Source organism: Scyliorhinus canicula, chromosome 13 (assembly GCF_902713615.1).
Source record: "Scyliorhinus canicula chromosome 13, sScyCan1.1, whole genome shotgun sequence".
Taxonomy (NCBI): Eukaryota; Metazoa; Chordata; class Chondrichthyes; order Carcharhiniformes; family Scyliorhinidae; genus Scyliorhinus; species Scyliorhinus canicula.
In genome coordinates, this window is record NC_052158.1 from 62,847,853 (window position 1) to 62,866,263 (window position 18,411).

Below are 18,411 nucleotides of genomic sequence, written 5' to 3' on the forward strand. Positions count from 1 at the left end.
CTCCACCATATCCCGCCCAACCTACAATGACCAGCGCCCCCGCCCCTATCTGGCTCCCGCGCTCCCTCCCGCCCGCCATCCTCCCTTCACCGATCCACAGGAATGAAGCTCCAGAAGAGACACTCCCGGAGTCCACGTCTGTACCCACACCGGTGCCCTCACTACCGATGCCAGCACGGTCGAGTTTGACACCCGGGCCAGCAACAATGCCAGAGCTTCGCCGATCACAGCACACAATCCGTGCGCCGGACCGGCTGAACTTATGAACTCGTCACCCCCGCCGGACTTCATTTTTTTAACAGGGGGTGAATGTATTATACCAATTATCCACCATTGTATTTGTATCTGTGCTGTGCTGTTGCTCTTGTGGGCTTCTCCTATGGGCGATTGTATGGCATTATCCATATGTTGGGGCCTGTATGGGCTCCGCCTATGGCTCCTCCCCTTGAAGGGAGGTATAAAGAGCAGTCGACCTGTAGGCGGTTCTCAGTATTGGATCAGTCGCAGGCAGGCACTGTTCTAAGTTGATTAAAGCCACGGTTTACTTCTACTCATGTCTCGAGTGAATTGATGATTGCATCAAAGGCAAGCCCTCATAAACCAGTCTGTTCTTCTGGAGGAGAACGTCTCAGGGCAAAACTCCACACTTCCTGGAGTCAAATCTCCACAGCAAGTGGGGCAACGTAAGCCTTTGGGATTTCCAACAAAACCTCTACACTCGCTCCACGTCTCCTTCAGGCCCACCCTTCCAATGCACCTCAGCCCTGTCAGAGAACCACTCAGCCTGGAACGTGTGACAGCGAATGGTCTGAGCCCACCCCCTGTGGGTACTGGGACCCCACGGTCGGCATCGTCCCAGCTCCTGAGCCCTCACAGGGCCACTGGAGTAACTTCACGTGAGGTGACCTAGTAATTAACCGCATCTGCGTTTGCCGTCCACAAGGGGGGGTGGGTAGGGAATAGGGGGTCGGTTGGGGGGGGGGGGGTGAAAAAGGGGAAAAGTCTGTACAGATTGTATGGTTGATTGTTGGGAAGTATGTTTCCTGGGTTGTTTATTGGCTGTGACCTGCTTTGATCCATGTTTGTAATAAAATACATTTAAAAAAAGGTGTTCTGCCCAACGTTCACTCACCCAGTACCCAACTTATGACGAAAACAATCGCACCCCTCTCACACCAACTCAATCATTCTAGAATTGACACTTATATAGGATTCAACAGAACCCCTGTCCAGGGATCTGGCTGCCAACGCATGACATTATACTTTCCTACCTTGTAGTTGTCCTCACGTTGGGAAGCAATATGTAACGGAGTTCGCCCATCTTCCACGGAATCTATTCCAGAGGGAGTATAATAATGTAGTGGGACACCCAACGGATTGGGACTCTTCATGACGAACCCTGATGACTCCACTGGCGTGTCTACCTATTAAGGAGAGAACTTGCATTGGTGCATTGCTCTTATCACACCGTCAGGGTATTTCAAAGTGCAACATGCCCTTGATTCCTGGGAGGAACAGTAGGAGGCTCTTCAGTCCCCAGAACCTGTTCCGTAATTCGGTGGGGTGACCCAGACTGAACACTGGCTAATAGTTCCAATCAGTAGCATCAAAATTCAGTGTGGTTGTAACTTTGAAGGACAGCTGCCGAATCATGCCCTCGCTGGGCTGTCAGCTTGGGCCCTACAGCTGATGAAGGATGCACAAGAATCTGTAAGGAGTGGGTAATGGGAGGGGGTATCTTGGTCTATCCTCACATTGCACGTTTCTTCCTGTTCCAGCCCGTGGCACCGTGGACACCATTTTGGAGATGAAATGGCACCTGTAGCACCAGAAATGTGGACGCTACATAACTGGTATCATGTTGTGTTATGCTGCTTCGGATAACACAGGCTGCTACTTGATGCAGTCTAAACTAAAGGATGCTCCAGACTCTGAAATGAGTTCAATGTGTTTATTGAGCTATTAACCCAGTTCTCAAATGAGTTCAACTCTCTGCTAATCTAACTGTAGTAACTCAGTCTAACTGTACCAGCTTGCTCTAAGCCACGTGCTGGGGTGTGATGCTGCTGATCAATCCTGTCTAACTCTCTGGATGTTTGTCTGTGGAAAGAGGCAGGGTGTGAGTGCCTCATCCCCTTTATAGTGTTTATGGCATGCCCCCTTGAGGTGATGCCACCTCTGACTGTCCTGACTGCCCATTTGTTGCGTCCTATTCTGAGTGTTCATTGGTTGCACGTTTGCATATCATGACAGGGGGTGGTGGCCAATAACTGCTTTCTGCAAATTGTGAATTACTTTGGACTGTCCCAAGTTTCCCAGTCTTGTAAAAAAAAAGCCAATCAGGATATGCCATGCCACCCCCCCCCCCCCCCCCCCCCCCCCTCCCCCATCAGCAATTGTCTCGTGCTCATTAGCCCGGCCTCCCTTGAGCCTCTGTGTCATTCCTAGAATAACCAGCAGTGGCGCCATTGTCTACCTTACCCCCAACAAGTTTAAGGAGTCCCTCAGAACACACATTAAGCACCATACCACGTCAAGCCAATAGGTCTCGTCGGCATCGTTTGCCCCTTGGTCAGGATTTGCTGCAGCGTTCAGCAGTTGCTGGGTAATCATCACTCCTTTCTTGCCAGGGATATCCACTGCGACATGGAGTATGGGCAGTCCTTGCAATCCCTTTATCTGAAAACAGATAGCAAAGCAACGTCTTCATGTCCTCACGTTCATCACCATTTGGTTTTCACTTTCTGGGCGGGATTTTTCAGCCGCACCCGTCCGGCAACTGGAATTTCCCGCCCGAGCTTCATGGACTTACATGGTCTACATCCCGCCCGTTCCTTCTAAACTCCAATGAGTACAGACCCAGAGTCCTCAACCGTTTCTCATATGACAAGCTCTTCATTCCAGGGATCATTCTTGTGAACCTCTCCTGGACCCTTTCCAAGGCCAGCACATCCTTCCTTGGATACGGGGCCCAAAACTGCTCACAATACTCCAAATGGGGTCTGGTCAGAGCCTTATACTCTGGGGCTGTTTAGCACAGGGCTAAATCGCTGTCCTTCATTTTTGAAAGCAGACCAAGCAGGCCAGCAGCACGGTTCGATTCCCATAACAGCCTCCCCGAACAGGCGCCGGAATGTGGCGACTAGGGGCTTTTCACAGTAATTTCATTTGAAGCCTACTCGTGACAATAAGCGATTTTCATTATCATTCATTATATAGCCTCAGAAGTACATCCCTTGTCGTGTATTCTCGCCCTCTTGACATGAATGCTAACATTGCATTTGCCTTCCTAACTGCTGACTGAACCTGCACGTTAACCTTAAGAGAATCACGAACAAGGACTCCCAAGTCCCTTTGTGCTTCTGATTTCCTAAGCAGAAGCACATAGACTAAATATGAGTTGGGGGGGGGGTATGATTCTGGATATGTCAACTTTCAAAGCAAAAGGATATGGCAGCATTGCAAGGCAGCTATTTAAGAAATGGTACCCAGAGTGTGACAGGAGAGAACAGTGTGTACAAACATTAAGCAACAGCAGCAAAAAAAAGAGGGGAAATAATGGTTAAAAGGCAAAATTAGTGGCTCTTTACTTAATTACACGTAGCATTCAGCACAAAATCAATGAATTCACGGCACAGATTAAGGTCAATGGGTATGACCTTATAGACATTACAGGGACCTGGTTACAAGGAGATCGGAGCTGGTAACTAAATTTTGGGGGAAATGTGACATCTCCTACCGCCACGCAGGAAGGAAAAGGTGGTGGATAGCTCTTTTAGTACGAGATGGAATGAAATCGACAGCAAGAAATGTCCTCGGATCAGAAAATATTGTATTCATCTGGGTAGAGGTAAGAAATAACAAGGGAAAGAAGACACTGGTGGGATAGTCCATAGGTCCCAAAACAGTAGCCATACTGTAGGATAGAGAATAAATCAGGAGATAATGAGTTGCGCAAAAAGTTGGGGCGAAATTCTCCGCACCCGCGGAAAATCGTAAAACCGTCGTAAAAATCGGGAGCGTTTTACGACGGTCGCGAAGGCTTCATTTCCCGACGGATTCACTTCCTGGAAATGGGCTAGTAGCGCGGCCGCGTCAATTACGTGCGTGATGACGACGGAACGCGGCGACGACACGATCACGTCCACGTGACGCCGCCCCACGCCGTAAAAAGGCGCGGGCGACCACAGAATCTGTCGGGCAGGATGTCGGAGCCGAGGAGAGCTGCTCCTCGCTTTGTTGATGCTGACGTCAAGGCGCTGCTCGATGCCGTGGAGCAGAGGAGGGGCATCATCCGCCCGCGGAGAGGGCATCGCCAACCTGCCAGCGCGGTACGCCAGGCCTGGCGTGACGTGGCTGCTGCCGTCAGTGCTGTGGGGCAGACCCCTCGCTCAGCTGAGCACTGTAGGAAGAAGCTACACGATCTCACCAGGTCTGCCAGGGTAAGTGCCATGAGGGTGCCCCCTAGTCACAACCATCCCTCCCCCTTAACTTAAGCACCCCCCCCCCCCCCCCCCCCCGGCATGGGAGGGGGGGGTGGGGGATTGGGGCAGAGTTATTTGAGGATGGTTCACAAAGCTGTCGCAGACCCAGCGCTCTGGCCCCGAGGAGAGATGCAATCGTCTTATGACAACTTGACCCCCCCAAACTGTGCCAGTATCTGAACGGACTGCTGATACCTTCCGTATTGTAATGATCTACCTATGTTCCCTCCCCCAACAGGCCAAGGCCGCTCACAACCACCGTGAGCGGCACAAGACTGGAGGGGGTTCGCCCAACCTGCACCCCCTCACCACCTTTGAACAGAGGGCCCTGGACCTTGTTGGGGGGTCTGCCACCCGCGATATCGTGCTATGCGAGGTTGGCGGAACTGCAGCAAGTGAGACAACCCTCCCTGACAAACACTCACCCCTCCCCCATCCTCTGTCCCTTCACACACCCTGCCCACTGGGACACCTCCCCCATCCTCTGTCCCTTCACACACCCTGCCCACTGGGACCGTCCAGCGGCCTGCCGAGCAAATCGAAATAACCCGTCTCATTCTCTTCCCTAGGATGTGATGCCGAACGACCAGGGCCGTCTGCCTCCAGACGGAGACAGGAATCTGCCGCCACCTCACCCGGGGCCTCACAACAGAGGGTGCCCGATCAGCGGGCAGCCCCATCCGCCCCAACCCAATCTGCGGACCAGGACGCACAGAGGGTTCGAAGTCCACAACCACCAGAAATGGCCAGGGACAACCCTCCTGACGCTGAGCAGCCCCACACCCTGGAGGAGGCCCTAAACATTGAGAGCGTCGGGCTTGCGGCACTGCTTTCTCCCACCACATCCATCATCCCAGAGACACACACCCCGGCAGGCCTATTTAGTGATGAGTCTCCTGGGGCACAGTCTGGTTGGCACATCACAGCTGAGCAGGTACAGCAGGTGGAGGTCGGAGCAACAGAGGGCCCGGACTCGCGGAGGCCAGACCATGCCCAGGATGCAGCTGGTTCTGAGTTCCTGGAGTTTATCAATCCACCCGCACAGCCGATGCCTCAGGAAACCCAGGGAAACAATGACGGGAGGAGGGCTGCCTTCCTGGCTCTGCAGACGCTGTTAGAGGAGTCGAACCGCGTCCAAGACCAGGGAGTGGTGCCGCTCATGGCAGAGACCCAGTCCGACACCGCACGGGTGGCATCCGCGGTGGAGGCAATGGGTCAGGTTATGCAAGACGTTGGGGTTAATGTGCACGCGTCATCCTCGGCCCTGGACACGGTTGCCCTCTCACAGGCAGCAATGTGCCAGAGCCAAAACGACATTGCCGGCGCCCTGCGGGCCATGGCCGAGTCTCAGCAGGTCATGGCCCAGTCGCAGCACGCCATGGCACAGTCCCAGCAGTCGATAGCACAGTCCCAGCAGTCGATAGCACAGTCCCAGCAGTCGGTCGCGGAGACCATCAACCGCCTGACACATGTGCTGGATGGCGTCGTGCACACACAGGTTGAGGTCGCACAGTCCCTGGTGGGAATGTCTAACTCCCTGGACTCCGTCTCTGCAAACCTTCGGATCCTGGTGGATACCGTTGCAGGCCTCCAGGACTGGCAGCGCCAGGTGTCGGTGGTGCGACGGGGCACCTCCCCGCTCGCACCTCTGTCCCAAAGTGAGGCCCGGGGGCCACCGGGCTCCCCGAGGGAGGAGGAGGTTTCGGGGTCCGTCCCATTAAGGCCATCACGGGACGTCCCGGAATTCTCGGCCTCCCCCCGTCCCATCCCTGGTGCATCGGGTGGGCAGCAGGCAGAGCAGGGTGGCACAATGTCACCCGAGACGCCCGCAGAGCAGCCTGGCCCATCAAGGCCGGGTCGCCCCAGGAAACGCTTAGCCAAGGAGAAACGAGTCGAGGGGGGCGATTCGCAGCAATCCTCCTCCACTCCTGCTGTATCATCTGGGGAGTCACTTAGACATAGTGGTAAGGCAACTAAGATAGACACTGAGTAAGTTGGCACGGGTGAAGGGCACAGTTTAGTTGTAGGGGCTAGGGCACCTGTAAATAATTGTTAATATTAAACGCACTGTTCCACCTTACTTGTAATACCGTGTGATTGCTCCACAGCCAAAGGAATCGTGATGGTGACCGAGTGTCGCTGGGGTTGACGGGTGGTGAAACCTCGGTGCCGGGTGTGCAGTCCCTGCCCCTACCCCCTCCCACAGCTAGCCCACGCGGGCACGTGATGGAGTGTCAGTGACGAACTCAGCGGCCACCAAGGTGGATGGTTCAGCTATTGCCATGGGTCAGACTCTCTCTAACGATTCTGAGCTCACAGCTCTTCGCAGAGCGGGCTGTCATCATTCCACATGATCACACCCGCTGACACAGCCATCAATGTTGTGCCATACCGTCTGGACCCAGTGATAAGCGTGATGTCGAAGTGGAGCAGTGTACACTGAGAGGGGGGGGGGGGGTTGTGGTGGTGGCAGTTGTGTGGTGACCCTCTGCATGACTAGCGATGCAGGTGGTGGTTTGGTGTTCATTGGGGACGTCACATGAGATGCGTGAACCGTGCTGCCACCAGGGCGTCGCGTGCCCGCCGTCCTTGCCGGGTCCGTCGTGCCGTCTCCTGGACATCACCAGCATCTGGGTCGTGTCTGCGTTCTGCGCCCGCCACTCCGCCAGCCTCCTCCTCCTCCTCCTCCTCCTCCCTCGCCTCCTCCTCTTCCTCCTCCTCCTCCTCCTCCTCTGTGCTGGCACCACTGCCACTAGCTTCTCCCTCCGCCTCCTGCAGCAGGTCATCTCCCCTCTGCATCGCGATGTTGTGCAGCGCACAGCAGACCACTACAATGCGAGCGACCCTGTCGGCCTGGTACTGCAGGGCCCCTCCGGAGCGGTCCAGGCACCTGAATCTCATCTTCAGGAGGCCAAGGCAGCGCTCCACCACACCCCTGGTTGCTGCATGGGCCTCGTTGTATCGTGTTTCCGCATTGGTCTGAGGCCTCCGTATAGGCGTCATCAGCCAAGACCTCAGCGGATAACCCCTGTCGCCTAGCAACCAGCCCCTCAGCCGGGGGGGGACGTCCCTCAAACATCGCAGGTATGAACGACTGCGCCAGTATGTAGGAGTCATGCACACTCCCTGGGAACCTTGCACAGACGTTCATGATCCTCATGTGGGGGTCGCATACCACCTGGACATTAATGGAGTATGTCCCCCTTCTGTTTGTGAACACTTCCTTGTCCACAGCAGGCGGGCGCATGGGGACGTGAACACAGTCGATTGACCCCTGAACCCTCGGTATCCCGGCCACACTGGCAAATCCACGAGCTCGTGAGTCTTGACTTGCTTGGTCCTCGGGAAAGGTAATGTAGCGGTCCGCGATGGCATAGAGGGCGTCGGTCACATCCCGGATGCACCTGTGCACCGATGACTGGGAGATCCCAGAGACGTCCCCGCTCGGAGACTGGAAGGAGCCGGTAGCATAGAAGTTCAGAGCGACCGTCACCTTGATGGCAACCGGGATCGCGTGTCCTCCCCCCGTTCCACGTGGGGCGAGGTGCGACAGGAGTTCGCAGATATGTATCACCGTCTTCTCCTGCAGGTGATGTCCGTCATTGTTAGGAAAGAGACCCGGACACGGTACACCCTCGGCTTTGGTCGTCGCCTCTGGCGCCGTGGCTGCACCCTCACTCTCTCCTCTTCCTCTTCCTCCTCCTCCTCCCCCCCATGCTGCTCGACGACTGGCAACTCCTCGGCCCTTCCCTCTGCTGCTGCAGCTGGCCCTGCATCCACTGCGGGTTGTGGGTGTGGATGCTGCAGCATCTCCAAATCCAGTAGAGCGGCCCCAACCACTGCGCAGAACATAGCCGTTCTGTTCCCATACATCGTGCTAACCTACAGAAGGGTGGTGGGGGGGCAGAGAAACGGGACATGTTAGACGGAGGTTAGTCGACGCCTCGGCAGCCGCCTGCCATGGGATACCTGTGTGTCCCGGTGGCCTGGTCGCGCTGCTGACACGCGGGCAGCCTAACCCCTGGTCACTTTCTGCATCCAACGGCCAGTAAACTATGTCCTCCTCACGGGTGCGTCAGTGGCCTGTGTCCGGAAGCCACAGGGGAACCAGCGGCCGTGTCCTCGTGACCGGCACGCCATGGCAGGGTGGCAGACATTTTGTTACGGGGTTGGACGGCTCACTCTCTACCTAACCCCCCCCTCCGTCGCCCCCCACTGCCTCCCCCGTCGCCCCCCACTGCCTCCCCTGTCTCCCCCACTGCCTCCCCCTTCTCCCCCACTGCCCCCTCCGTCTCCCCCACTGCCCCCTCCGTCTCCCCCACTGCCCCCTCCGTCTCCCCCACTGCCCCCTCCGTCTCCCCCACTGCCCCCTCCGTCTCCCCCACTGCCTCCCCCGTCGCCCCCACTGCCTCCCCCGTCGCCCCCACTCCCCCCGCTCTGGACCCCCTCCCGTTCTCAGGGATGCCTTCCCCGTTGTGGCCAGACCCAAGCGGTGCGCTGAGCGGTGCGCTGAGCGGTGCGCAGAGTGGTGCCTTGACCTCCTCCAAGCTGTCGTCAGCCAGGCCGACTGGTTGACGAATTTAAAAAGCAGGTGTGTTTCACGACGTGCAAACAGGGCGCCATGACGTCGGGACTTCGGCCCATCCGGGCCGGTGAATAGCGGGGGGGGCTATCAGTGGCGATTCTGGTCGTGTCAGGGGCGGGAAGGAGGCGTTTGTCGGGAATGGCGACTCCGACATTTTGCGGGGTTCGGAGAATAGCGGGAGGGCGTCGGAACAGCGTCGCCGTAAAAATTTCCGACGCCCGCTATTCTCCGAACCGTCGTGAGTCCGGAGAATCGCGCCCTTGGTACTTTAATCACGGGTGACTTTAATTTCATATGGATTGGGAAAATAAAATTGGCAGAGGTAGCCATGAGGAACAATTCTCAGAGTATATTTGGGACAATTTCCTAGAACAAGGGGCAGAATTGTCCGACCCTGCGCCAGGTAGGTGTATCGGCAGGGTGGAGGGGTGCGAATCACGCGACGGCGCTGCGACGCCGGTCCGCCGATTCTACGGTCACCGGCGAATCAGCGCCAATGGCACCAGCGTGGTTGCTGTGGCGCTAGTCGGGGGCGGCTTATGTTCCTCCGCGCCGGGCCCCTGAAGGACTCTGCCATGTTGCCCGGGGGCCGGCGCTAAGCAACCCACATGCATGTGCGGACCTGTGCCACCAATGCTGGCACCCATATCGGCAGCTGGAGCTGCATAAAGCGCTCCAGTGCAGTGCTGACCCCCTGTGCGGCGCAGGATCACTGTTCCTAGCGGCCAGATGACGCCGTCGTAAAACGCTCCGCCGTTTCCAACGGTGTCAACACTCTGCCGCTAGAATGGAGAATCCTGCCCCAGCTGTTAGGATCCCACTAGGGATCAGGCAATTTTGGATCTGGTAATGTGAAATGACCCAGGTTTTAATAAACAACCTCAAAGTAAAGATCTCCTGGGAAACAGTAACCATAACAAGGTCGGATTTAGCATTCAGTTTGAGAGTGAGAAACTTGGGTCAGAAACAACTGGGCTAAACTGAAATAATAGTAATTACAAAGGAATGAGGGCAGAGTTGGCTGGAATGGACTGGGAGAGCAGAAAAGCAGAAAAGTGATGGCAGATGTTGATGAAAATAGTTCATGACTCACAGCAAAAGCATATCCCAGTGAGGAAGAAGGATTAGAACATAGAACGTACTGTACAGAAGGAGGCTATTCGGCCCATCGAGTCTGCACCGATCCACTTAAGCCCTCACTTCCACCCTATCCCTGGAACCCAATAACCCCTCCTATCGTTTTTGGTCACTATGGGCAATTTATCATGGCCAATCAACCTAATCTGCACGTCTTTGGACTGTGGGAAGAAACCGGAGCACCAGGAGGAAACCCATGCAGACAACGTGCAGACTCCGCACAGATAGTGACCCAGTGGGGAATTAAACCTGGGACCCTGGCGCTGTGAAGCCACAGTGCTATCCACTGTTGTGCTATCGTGCTGCCGCGTCTTCTATGAAGGGGATAAATCAATCATGGCTAACCAAGGCAGTTAGGGATAGTATGAAGCTAAAATAAAAACCATACCATGTGGCAAAGATTAGTGATAAACTGGATGATAGAGAAAGTTTTAAAAACCAACAAAAGATGACCAAAATAATAACAAAGAGGAGACGGTAAACTGCGAGGGTAAACTAGTAAGTAATATAAAAACAGACAGTAAGAGCTTTTCTAAATATATAACAAGGAAGAGAAAGGCCAAAATGAGCAGGGGCCCTTTAGAAAATGAGACTGGGGAAAAATAATGGGGAACTAGAAAATGGCAGAGGAGTTAAATAAATACTTTGCATCAGTCTTTATTGTCAAAGACTCGAATATCAGTCCAAAAAGACTTAATAATCAAAGGGCAAAGAAGGGGAAAAAATAAATACAATAAATCTCGCTAGAGAAAAAGTACAAGAGAAACTAATGTTTCCAAAGGCTAATAAGTCCCCTGGGCCGTGACGCATTGCATCCCAAGATATTAAAGGAAGTAGCTACAGAGATAGTGTGCGTAGTAATCTTCCAAGAAGCCTTAAATTCTAGAAAATTCCTAGAGGATTGGATCCCAAAGGGGTGGCATGGTGGCACAATGGTTAGCACTGCACGTTCCCCCTGTGTCTGCGTGGGTTTCCTTCGGGTGCTCCTGTTTCCTCCCACAGTCCAAAGATGTGCAGGTTACTTAAAAATTGCCTCAGGTGGGGTTATGGGTATAGGATTCTATGATTGGAAAACTGCCATTCCAAAAGGGAGACAAAAACAGGTAACCAAATGCCAGCTAGTGTAACATCTGTCATTGGGCAAATGTTACAGTCCATTGAAGAGGATGTAATAGCAGAGAATCAAGGCTACATGAAGGAGAAATCATGCCTGTCAAATTTATTGGAACTCTTTCAGGTGGTAATGAACAGGGTAGATAAAAGGGAACCAGCAGATATAATATACTTGGTTTCCAAAAATAGTTTGATAAGATACTGCATGAAAGGCTATTCAATAAGAGCCTATGGCGTAGGGGTAGATTAGTAAGGGTAGAGGATTGGCCAACTAATAGAAGACAGAGAGTTGGGATAAGAGGAGCATTTTGAGGATGGCAACCTATAACCAGTGGAGTGCAACAGGGATCATTGCCACAATTATTTACAATTTATATTGATGACTTGGATGAGGAAAGTGAAAGCACAATTGCCAAGTTTGCGCATGACACATTAACAGGCGGGAAGGTAAATACGAAGATGAGACAAAGGGCTGGATTCTCCGATTCTGCGGCTATGCCCAGGTGACGTCCTGAGGCGGTCCCGGCGATGTGCAGCGTACTCCCCGAGTATGCCATTTTTGAGGGGTTTGAGCATCGCAAAAGCAGCACCGTCCCCGATTCTAGCGTAAATGTGGATTCTCCAGCCGATCGCCAAACGCGATTATTTAAATGGAGAAAGACTGCAGAAAGCTGCAGCATTGAGAGATCTGAGAGATACTCGTGCATAAATCAGAATAGGTCAGCATGGAAGTAAAGCAGAAAATTGGGAAGGCAAATGGAATGTTGACCTTATTTCAAAGGGAATGGAATATAAAAATAGGGAAGTCCTGCTAAACCCATACAAGGCACTAGTTCAACCACACCTGGAATACTGCAAACAGCTTTGGTCCCCTTAACTAAGGCAGGACGTACTGGCTTTGGGGCAGACCAGAGAAGGTTCACTGGGTTGATCCCGATATAGAGGAGAATCCCACAGCCATCTTTGGTTCTGCGGTCAATATTTTTGTTTTGCTTACACCATCAAGAAGTGTTTGGGTCACTTAATGATGTTAAGCACACTGTATAAATCAGGGGGTCCCAAGCTGTGGGTCACGACCCCAGTGGGGCCATGAGGCAAGATTTTGGGGTTGTGAGTTCTGAAGTAGCATTGGCCCGCTATGGAGATCAGACCAAGTAGCTGCGAGTTCCCTTTGAACCCTCTTGAATTTTTCTAATATGGGTGCAAAGATAATGAACTGATCTCTGAGACCCCATTTATGATGCCAAAAATAAAGTCTTCAAAAAGGCAAGTGATTCTTTAAAATACCCCCCAAAACTGAAACACTCCCCATCACGCTCAACCTCAATCCACCACTAACCCATTGCTGTCGTAAGTCTGCCCTCCCTATTGTCCGAGCTCTCTCCCAGCAGCCTGCTTTCATTCTGGAATCATGGCAACTCACAGAATTACTGCGCCGAATAATAATAGTAATAAGGGCTTACTGTCACAAGTAGGTTTCAATGAAGTTACCGTGAAAAACCCCTAGTTGCCACATTCTGGCGCCTGTTCGGGGAGGCTGGAACAGAAATTGAACCTGCGCTGCTGGTTTTGCTCTGCATTACAAGCCAGAGGAGGCCATTCAGCCCATCATGCCTTCACTGGCTCGCCAACTGAGCGTTATAACTTAGTGTCTTTTCTCCGTATCCCTGTACTTTGTTTCTATTCAATAATCATCTAATGCCCTCTTGAACTCCTCGATTGAACCTGCCACCAGCACACTTCCAGGCGGTGCATTCCAGACCCAAACCGCTCGCTGTGTGAAAAAGGTTTTCCCCACATCACATGTGCTTCTTTCGCAAATCGCTTTAAATCTGTGCCCTCTCATTTTCCTTTTACGAGCGGGAAAAGTATCTTCCCATCTACTCCGTCCAGACCCCCTTATGATTTTGAACATCTCTGTCAAATCTCCTCTCGGCCTTCAACTTAGAGCCTGAGGTCTAGCCATACTGTCATCTGCGCGTTCTTAACATATCACAGCACCCAATAATAATAATCTTTATTAGTGTCACAAGTAGGCTTCACATTAACACTGCAATGAAGTTACTGTGAAACTCCCCTGGCCGCCACATTCCGGCGCCTGTTCGGGTATACAGAGGGAGAATTCAGAATGTCCAATTCACCTAGAAGCACATCTTTTGGGACTGGTGGTCATGGCCTTTGTTGTCCTGCTGGGTCAGTTTAGTGCATTACCTGCGACGTAAGTATATTGTTCGGGTCTGCTTTGTTCTCCAGCAGCAACTGGACGGCGTCGATATCCCCTGCCAACACGGCAGAAAACAGCGGCGGCAATGGATTTGTTGAATTGTTGGGATCTGCCCCTCTTCTGAGAAGCAGGTTGATGATCTCTCTTCTCCTCCTGTGCCTGGGAATAGCAACACGTACGAAAGACAAAAGAATTACGCAACCATTCAGCCCACGATGAATCAAGGATTAATTCAGACCACGTCCCAGCCTCCACCTCTCTTCCCAGCTCCTCCTTCCACTTAGGTTTTATGTCCCTCAGAAGGGCCCCCACCCAATCCATCAACTCCTAGTAGACCTCGGACACCTTACCTTCCCCTATCACATCCCCCAACAATACTTTATCCTGCAACCCCAGGGGCTGCAGCCCAGGATAGGATGGCACCTCTCTCTTTACAAAATTCCAGACCTGCAGGGACCTAAAATTGTTCCCCCTGGGCAGCTTGTACTCTTCCTCCAGGTCCTCCAACTTCGGGAAATTGCCCCCTATAAACTGATCTCCGAATCGCTCAATCCCTGCCTGCATACATACCCTAAACCTTGCATCCAGCTGCCCCCATGCAAACCTATGGTTGTTGCAGATCGGTGCCCACACCGAGGCACCCTCGGGTCCCAAATGCTGCCTCCATTGCCCACACCCTTCGGGCCAACACCACCACTGGGCTCACGGAGTGCCTGGCCGGCAAGAATGGCAGAGGCGCTGATAACAAAGCCCTCAAGTTCGTTCCCCTATACGAAGCCACCTAAATCTGCCCCCATGCCGACCCCTCCCCCACGACCCATTTCCTGTCCATGCCAATGTTCGCCGCTCAGGAATAGTTCATCATGTTCGGCACCGCCCGCACCCCCCCTTCCTCACCCCAGCTCCAGAAAAGCCCTCCTGGCTTGCATGGTCTTGCCCGCCCACACATGCCCAGAGATTGGCACATTGACCTTTTTTGAAAAACGCATCCTCGTCATGTGTGAGGCTTAACCTCATTCAGTTTAAAGATTGGGAGGTTCTGAAATACGAACAGAAACCTTGGCAGCACCATCAATTTTACTGTCTGTGCTCGTCCCGCCCATGACAATGCCAGCACATCCCACCTCTTAAAGTCCCCCTTCATCTGCTCCACCAACCGAGTCAAGTTCAGCTTGGCAGCTGCACCCTACCCCAAGTCACCTGGATGCCCAAGTATTTAAAATTCTCCCCCACTACCTTAAACAGCAGCTCCCCTATCTCTTCTTCTGCCCTCTAGTTTCACCTCGTTCTTTCCCATATTCAACTAGTACCAGGAGAATCGGCCAAATTCCTCCAAAATCCCCGTAATGCCCCCAATACTGCCCAATGGGTCCGTAATACATAGCAGCAAGTCGTCCACATACAGCGAGACCCTGTGCTCGCCCCCCCCCCCTTCCACACACACAATCCCTCTCCAGTGCCCGATGCCCTAAGTGCCATTGCCAGTGGCTCTATCGCCAAAGCAAAGAGCAACGGGGAGAGCGGACACCTGTGCCTCATTGCTTGATGCAGCCCAAAATATCCTGAACTCATTCTTTTCGTCTGCACACTTGCGCTAGTGCCTTGAACAGCAACCGGACCCTGTGCACAACCCTTACTCAAACATAAACCACCTCGGAACCTCTCATAGATATTCCCACTCCACATGGTCGAATGCCTTCTCCGTGTCCATAGCCATCACCACCTCTACCTCCTATCTTTCCGAAGGCTTTAAAATTACATTGAGTAACCTCACATTTGCCGAAAACTGCCTCCCTTTTACGAAACCTATTTGATCCTCGCCTATAACCCATGTGATGCAGCCCTCAATTTGCGAAGCCAGCATCTTCGCCAACAACTTGGCGTCTACTTTCAATAACGATATCAGGTGGTCTGACCCGTACTGCTCCGGATCCTTGTCCTTTTTCAATGTCAGGGAGATGGATGCCTCCAACAATGTAGGAGGCAGTTCCCGCCTCTTCCTAGCCTCATTATATGCCCACACCATGTCCTCTCCAAACGTTTTACAAAACTCACGTGGAAACCCGTCCAGACCCGGGGCCTTCCCTGCCTGTATCGCTCCCATGCTCCCAGCTTGGGGCATAAACGTTTACCAAGACCATTGGCTACTCCTCCAGCTTCTCACTCACCATCATGAAACTCCCCCCCCCCCCCCTGAGCCTGCCGCAATATTCCCCATCTCAAAGGCTTATTCACCACCTCGTCTTCATATCCAGTTCCGAGTGGAACACCTTCCCAACCCATCCTTTCCTCAACCTTGTCTGATCCCCTACCTTTAAGTGCGTCTCCTGCAAAAAGGCCACGTTCACCTTCAGACTCCTCAGGAGTGCGAACACATGTGTCCGTTTGACCGGCGCATTGAGCCCCTCACATTCCATGTGACCAGCCTGGTCAGGTGGCTCCAGACTCTCCTCCCCTGTCAATCTGCCAGCCCCTGCCCGTGTCACACGACCCTCCAGGCCCACCCTTGGATGTCCACCGTCATCAATCGCTTTCCAACTGCACCACTTCAACCACACCCTTGTCAGCAATCCACCCCCCCAACTTTTAAACAAATTATCAATCCCTTTACCCCACCATACCTTCCACCTGGCAATCTCCCACTTCACTCCCGTTAACTAGCCCACCCAGCTAGCATGGTGGCCCTCACCCAAGGCCTCCAACCTCCCTACCGCCCCCCCCCCCCGATTCCCATGCTCCCATTCACACTCCCCCAAAAAGCAGCAAAAGGTGCACTCACCCTTAATGTTCATCCATGAATGGCCTGCCCTCCAAAAAGCCCGCCATCAAAACCAAAAAACTCTTCAACAGGAAAAGTTTTCAACAAACAAACAAACAGAAACACAAACAAACTCCTCCAAAGTTCTATGTTCTCACTCTCCTCCCAGTCCATTGTCCCTTATGAACTCCATCACTTGGCAAAATAGTACTCACACTTCTGGATAGTCACCCAGAGGCGGGCCGGGGGCAGTACTCCGAACTTCATCTCCCTTTTAAAGAGGGCAGCCTTGACCCGGTTAAACCCGGCCCTCCTCTTCGCTAGCTCTGCTCTAAGGTCCTGGTGCACCCGGAGCTCATTCCCTTCCCAGGTTTACATCCTGGTCCGCCTCGCCCATCGGAGGAACTTCTCCTTGACCAGAAAGCGGTGCAACCGTACCATCATCACCCTTCGCGGCTCGCCCGCCTGTGGGCTCCTCATCAGCGCTCTGTGCATTCAGTTGACCTCCAGCGGCCAGTGAAAGGCCCCCTCCCCCATCAGCTTCTCCAACATTTTAGCCACGTACGTGCCGGCCTCTGCACCGTTCATGCCTTCAGGCATCCCCACGATCCACAGGTTTTGTTTTCTGGAGCAATTCTCCAAATATCCACCTTCTCCTTCAGCCTCTTCTGGGTCTCCTGTATCACCCCCACCTCGGCCACCAACGAGACCAGCTGCTCCTCGTGTTCCCCCACCGCCTCCTGCACTTTCTGGACCGCCCGGCCCTGGGACTCCAGCCTCTGCTCCACTCACTCGATCCCCGACTTAATCAGTTCCACCAGGTTTTCCAGGGCCTCCTTCCTCTGCTGACAGAACTTTGCACTCAGAAACTTCACTAGCTGCTCCCCTGACTACTGGGCGGGCAGAGCAGCCCACTTGCCCTCTACCATCTTGTCCTGTGGCACACCACGAAGACGCTCCTGTTCCAGCAGCTCTTTTCTTCTCACCCCACTCCTAGTCCGTGGGTCCATCCACCAGCCACACCGGAGGAATCCCCCATTCTCCGTCCCCAGTCATAGCTCCTCTTTAACCAGATCCCCCAGGGCCACGTCTCATTCACACTCAGGGCCTCCTCAAGATGTCCGCCGCCACGTCCCCTTAACCAACTGCGCCACACCAACTTCACCCACGTCAGCACCCCACCCCCACCTCACCCTCCACCCCCATAGGCCAAAAGCCAACCCACCCCATAACCCCCCTCTCCCACTCCCTCCATGGATCGACCCCCCCACTTCACTCCTGTTAACTAGCCTGCCAACCCCACTCGATGCAACCGGCTACATCCCCCCACCACTCCTCACCCACAATTCCCCTTGAACAGTTGAACACGCTCAAATCATGTTCGAACACACTAAATACAACAATCCGCCCAGCATACATGCCTACATTCCCCATACTGGCTCCAAAGTTCAATGCCCTCACAAGTCCCCCAGTCCATGATCTCTCATGAATTCACTCGCCTCCTCCGGTGTATCAAAATAAAATTCCTGATTCTGGAGCGTGACCCATAGACACTCCTTTCTTGTCGAGGACCACCTTGACCTTATTGAACCCAGCCGCCGCTTGGTCAACTTCGCACCCAAGCCCTGGTGATAAGCTGCACGTTTCCTTCCCAAGTACACTTTCCCGTCTCTTTTGTCCACTGCAGAATCGTCTCTTTGTCCAGAAAATGATGCAACCGCACTGTGGTGTTCTTTGTGATGCTGTTATTACATAGAATTTACAGTGCAGAAGGAGGCTATTCGGCCCATCGAGTCTGCACCGGCTCCTGGAAAGAGCACCCTAACCAAGGTTAACACCTCCACCCTATCCCCATAACCCAGTAACCCCACCCAACACTAAGGGCAATTTTGGACACTAGGGGCAATTTATCATGGCTAATCCACCTAATCTGCACATCTTTGGACTGTGGGAGGAAACTGGAGCACCCGGAGAAAACCCACGTACACACGGGGAGGATGTGCAGAATCCACACAGTGACCCAAGCCGGAATTGAACCTGGGACCCTGGCGCTGTGAAACGATTGTGCTACCCAAAATGCTACTGTGCTGCCCCGTTATCAGGATGGTTG

General features: G+C 53.4%; 1 protein-coding gene across 1 annotated transcript in view; it reads right to left on the reverse strand.

Moving 5' to 3' along the window:
- ankmy1 (ankyrin repeat and MYND domain containing 1) overlaps positions 1-18,411 on the reverse strand; it is a 153,602-nt gene that overhangs the window by 95,782 nt on the left and 39,409 nt on the right. Inside the window, exons 7-9 of the mRNA XM_038816607.1 lie at positions 13,531-13,702; positions 2,530-2,679; positions 1,272-1,424 (exon numbers count right to left, since the gene is read on the reverse strand). Of these exons, the coding sequence (XP_038672535.1) occupies positions 1,272-1,424; positions 2,530-2,679; positions 13,531-13,702 (475 nt within the window). The remainder of the gene's footprint in view (positions 1-1,271; positions 1,425-2,529; positions 2,680-13,530; positions 13,703-18,411) is intronic.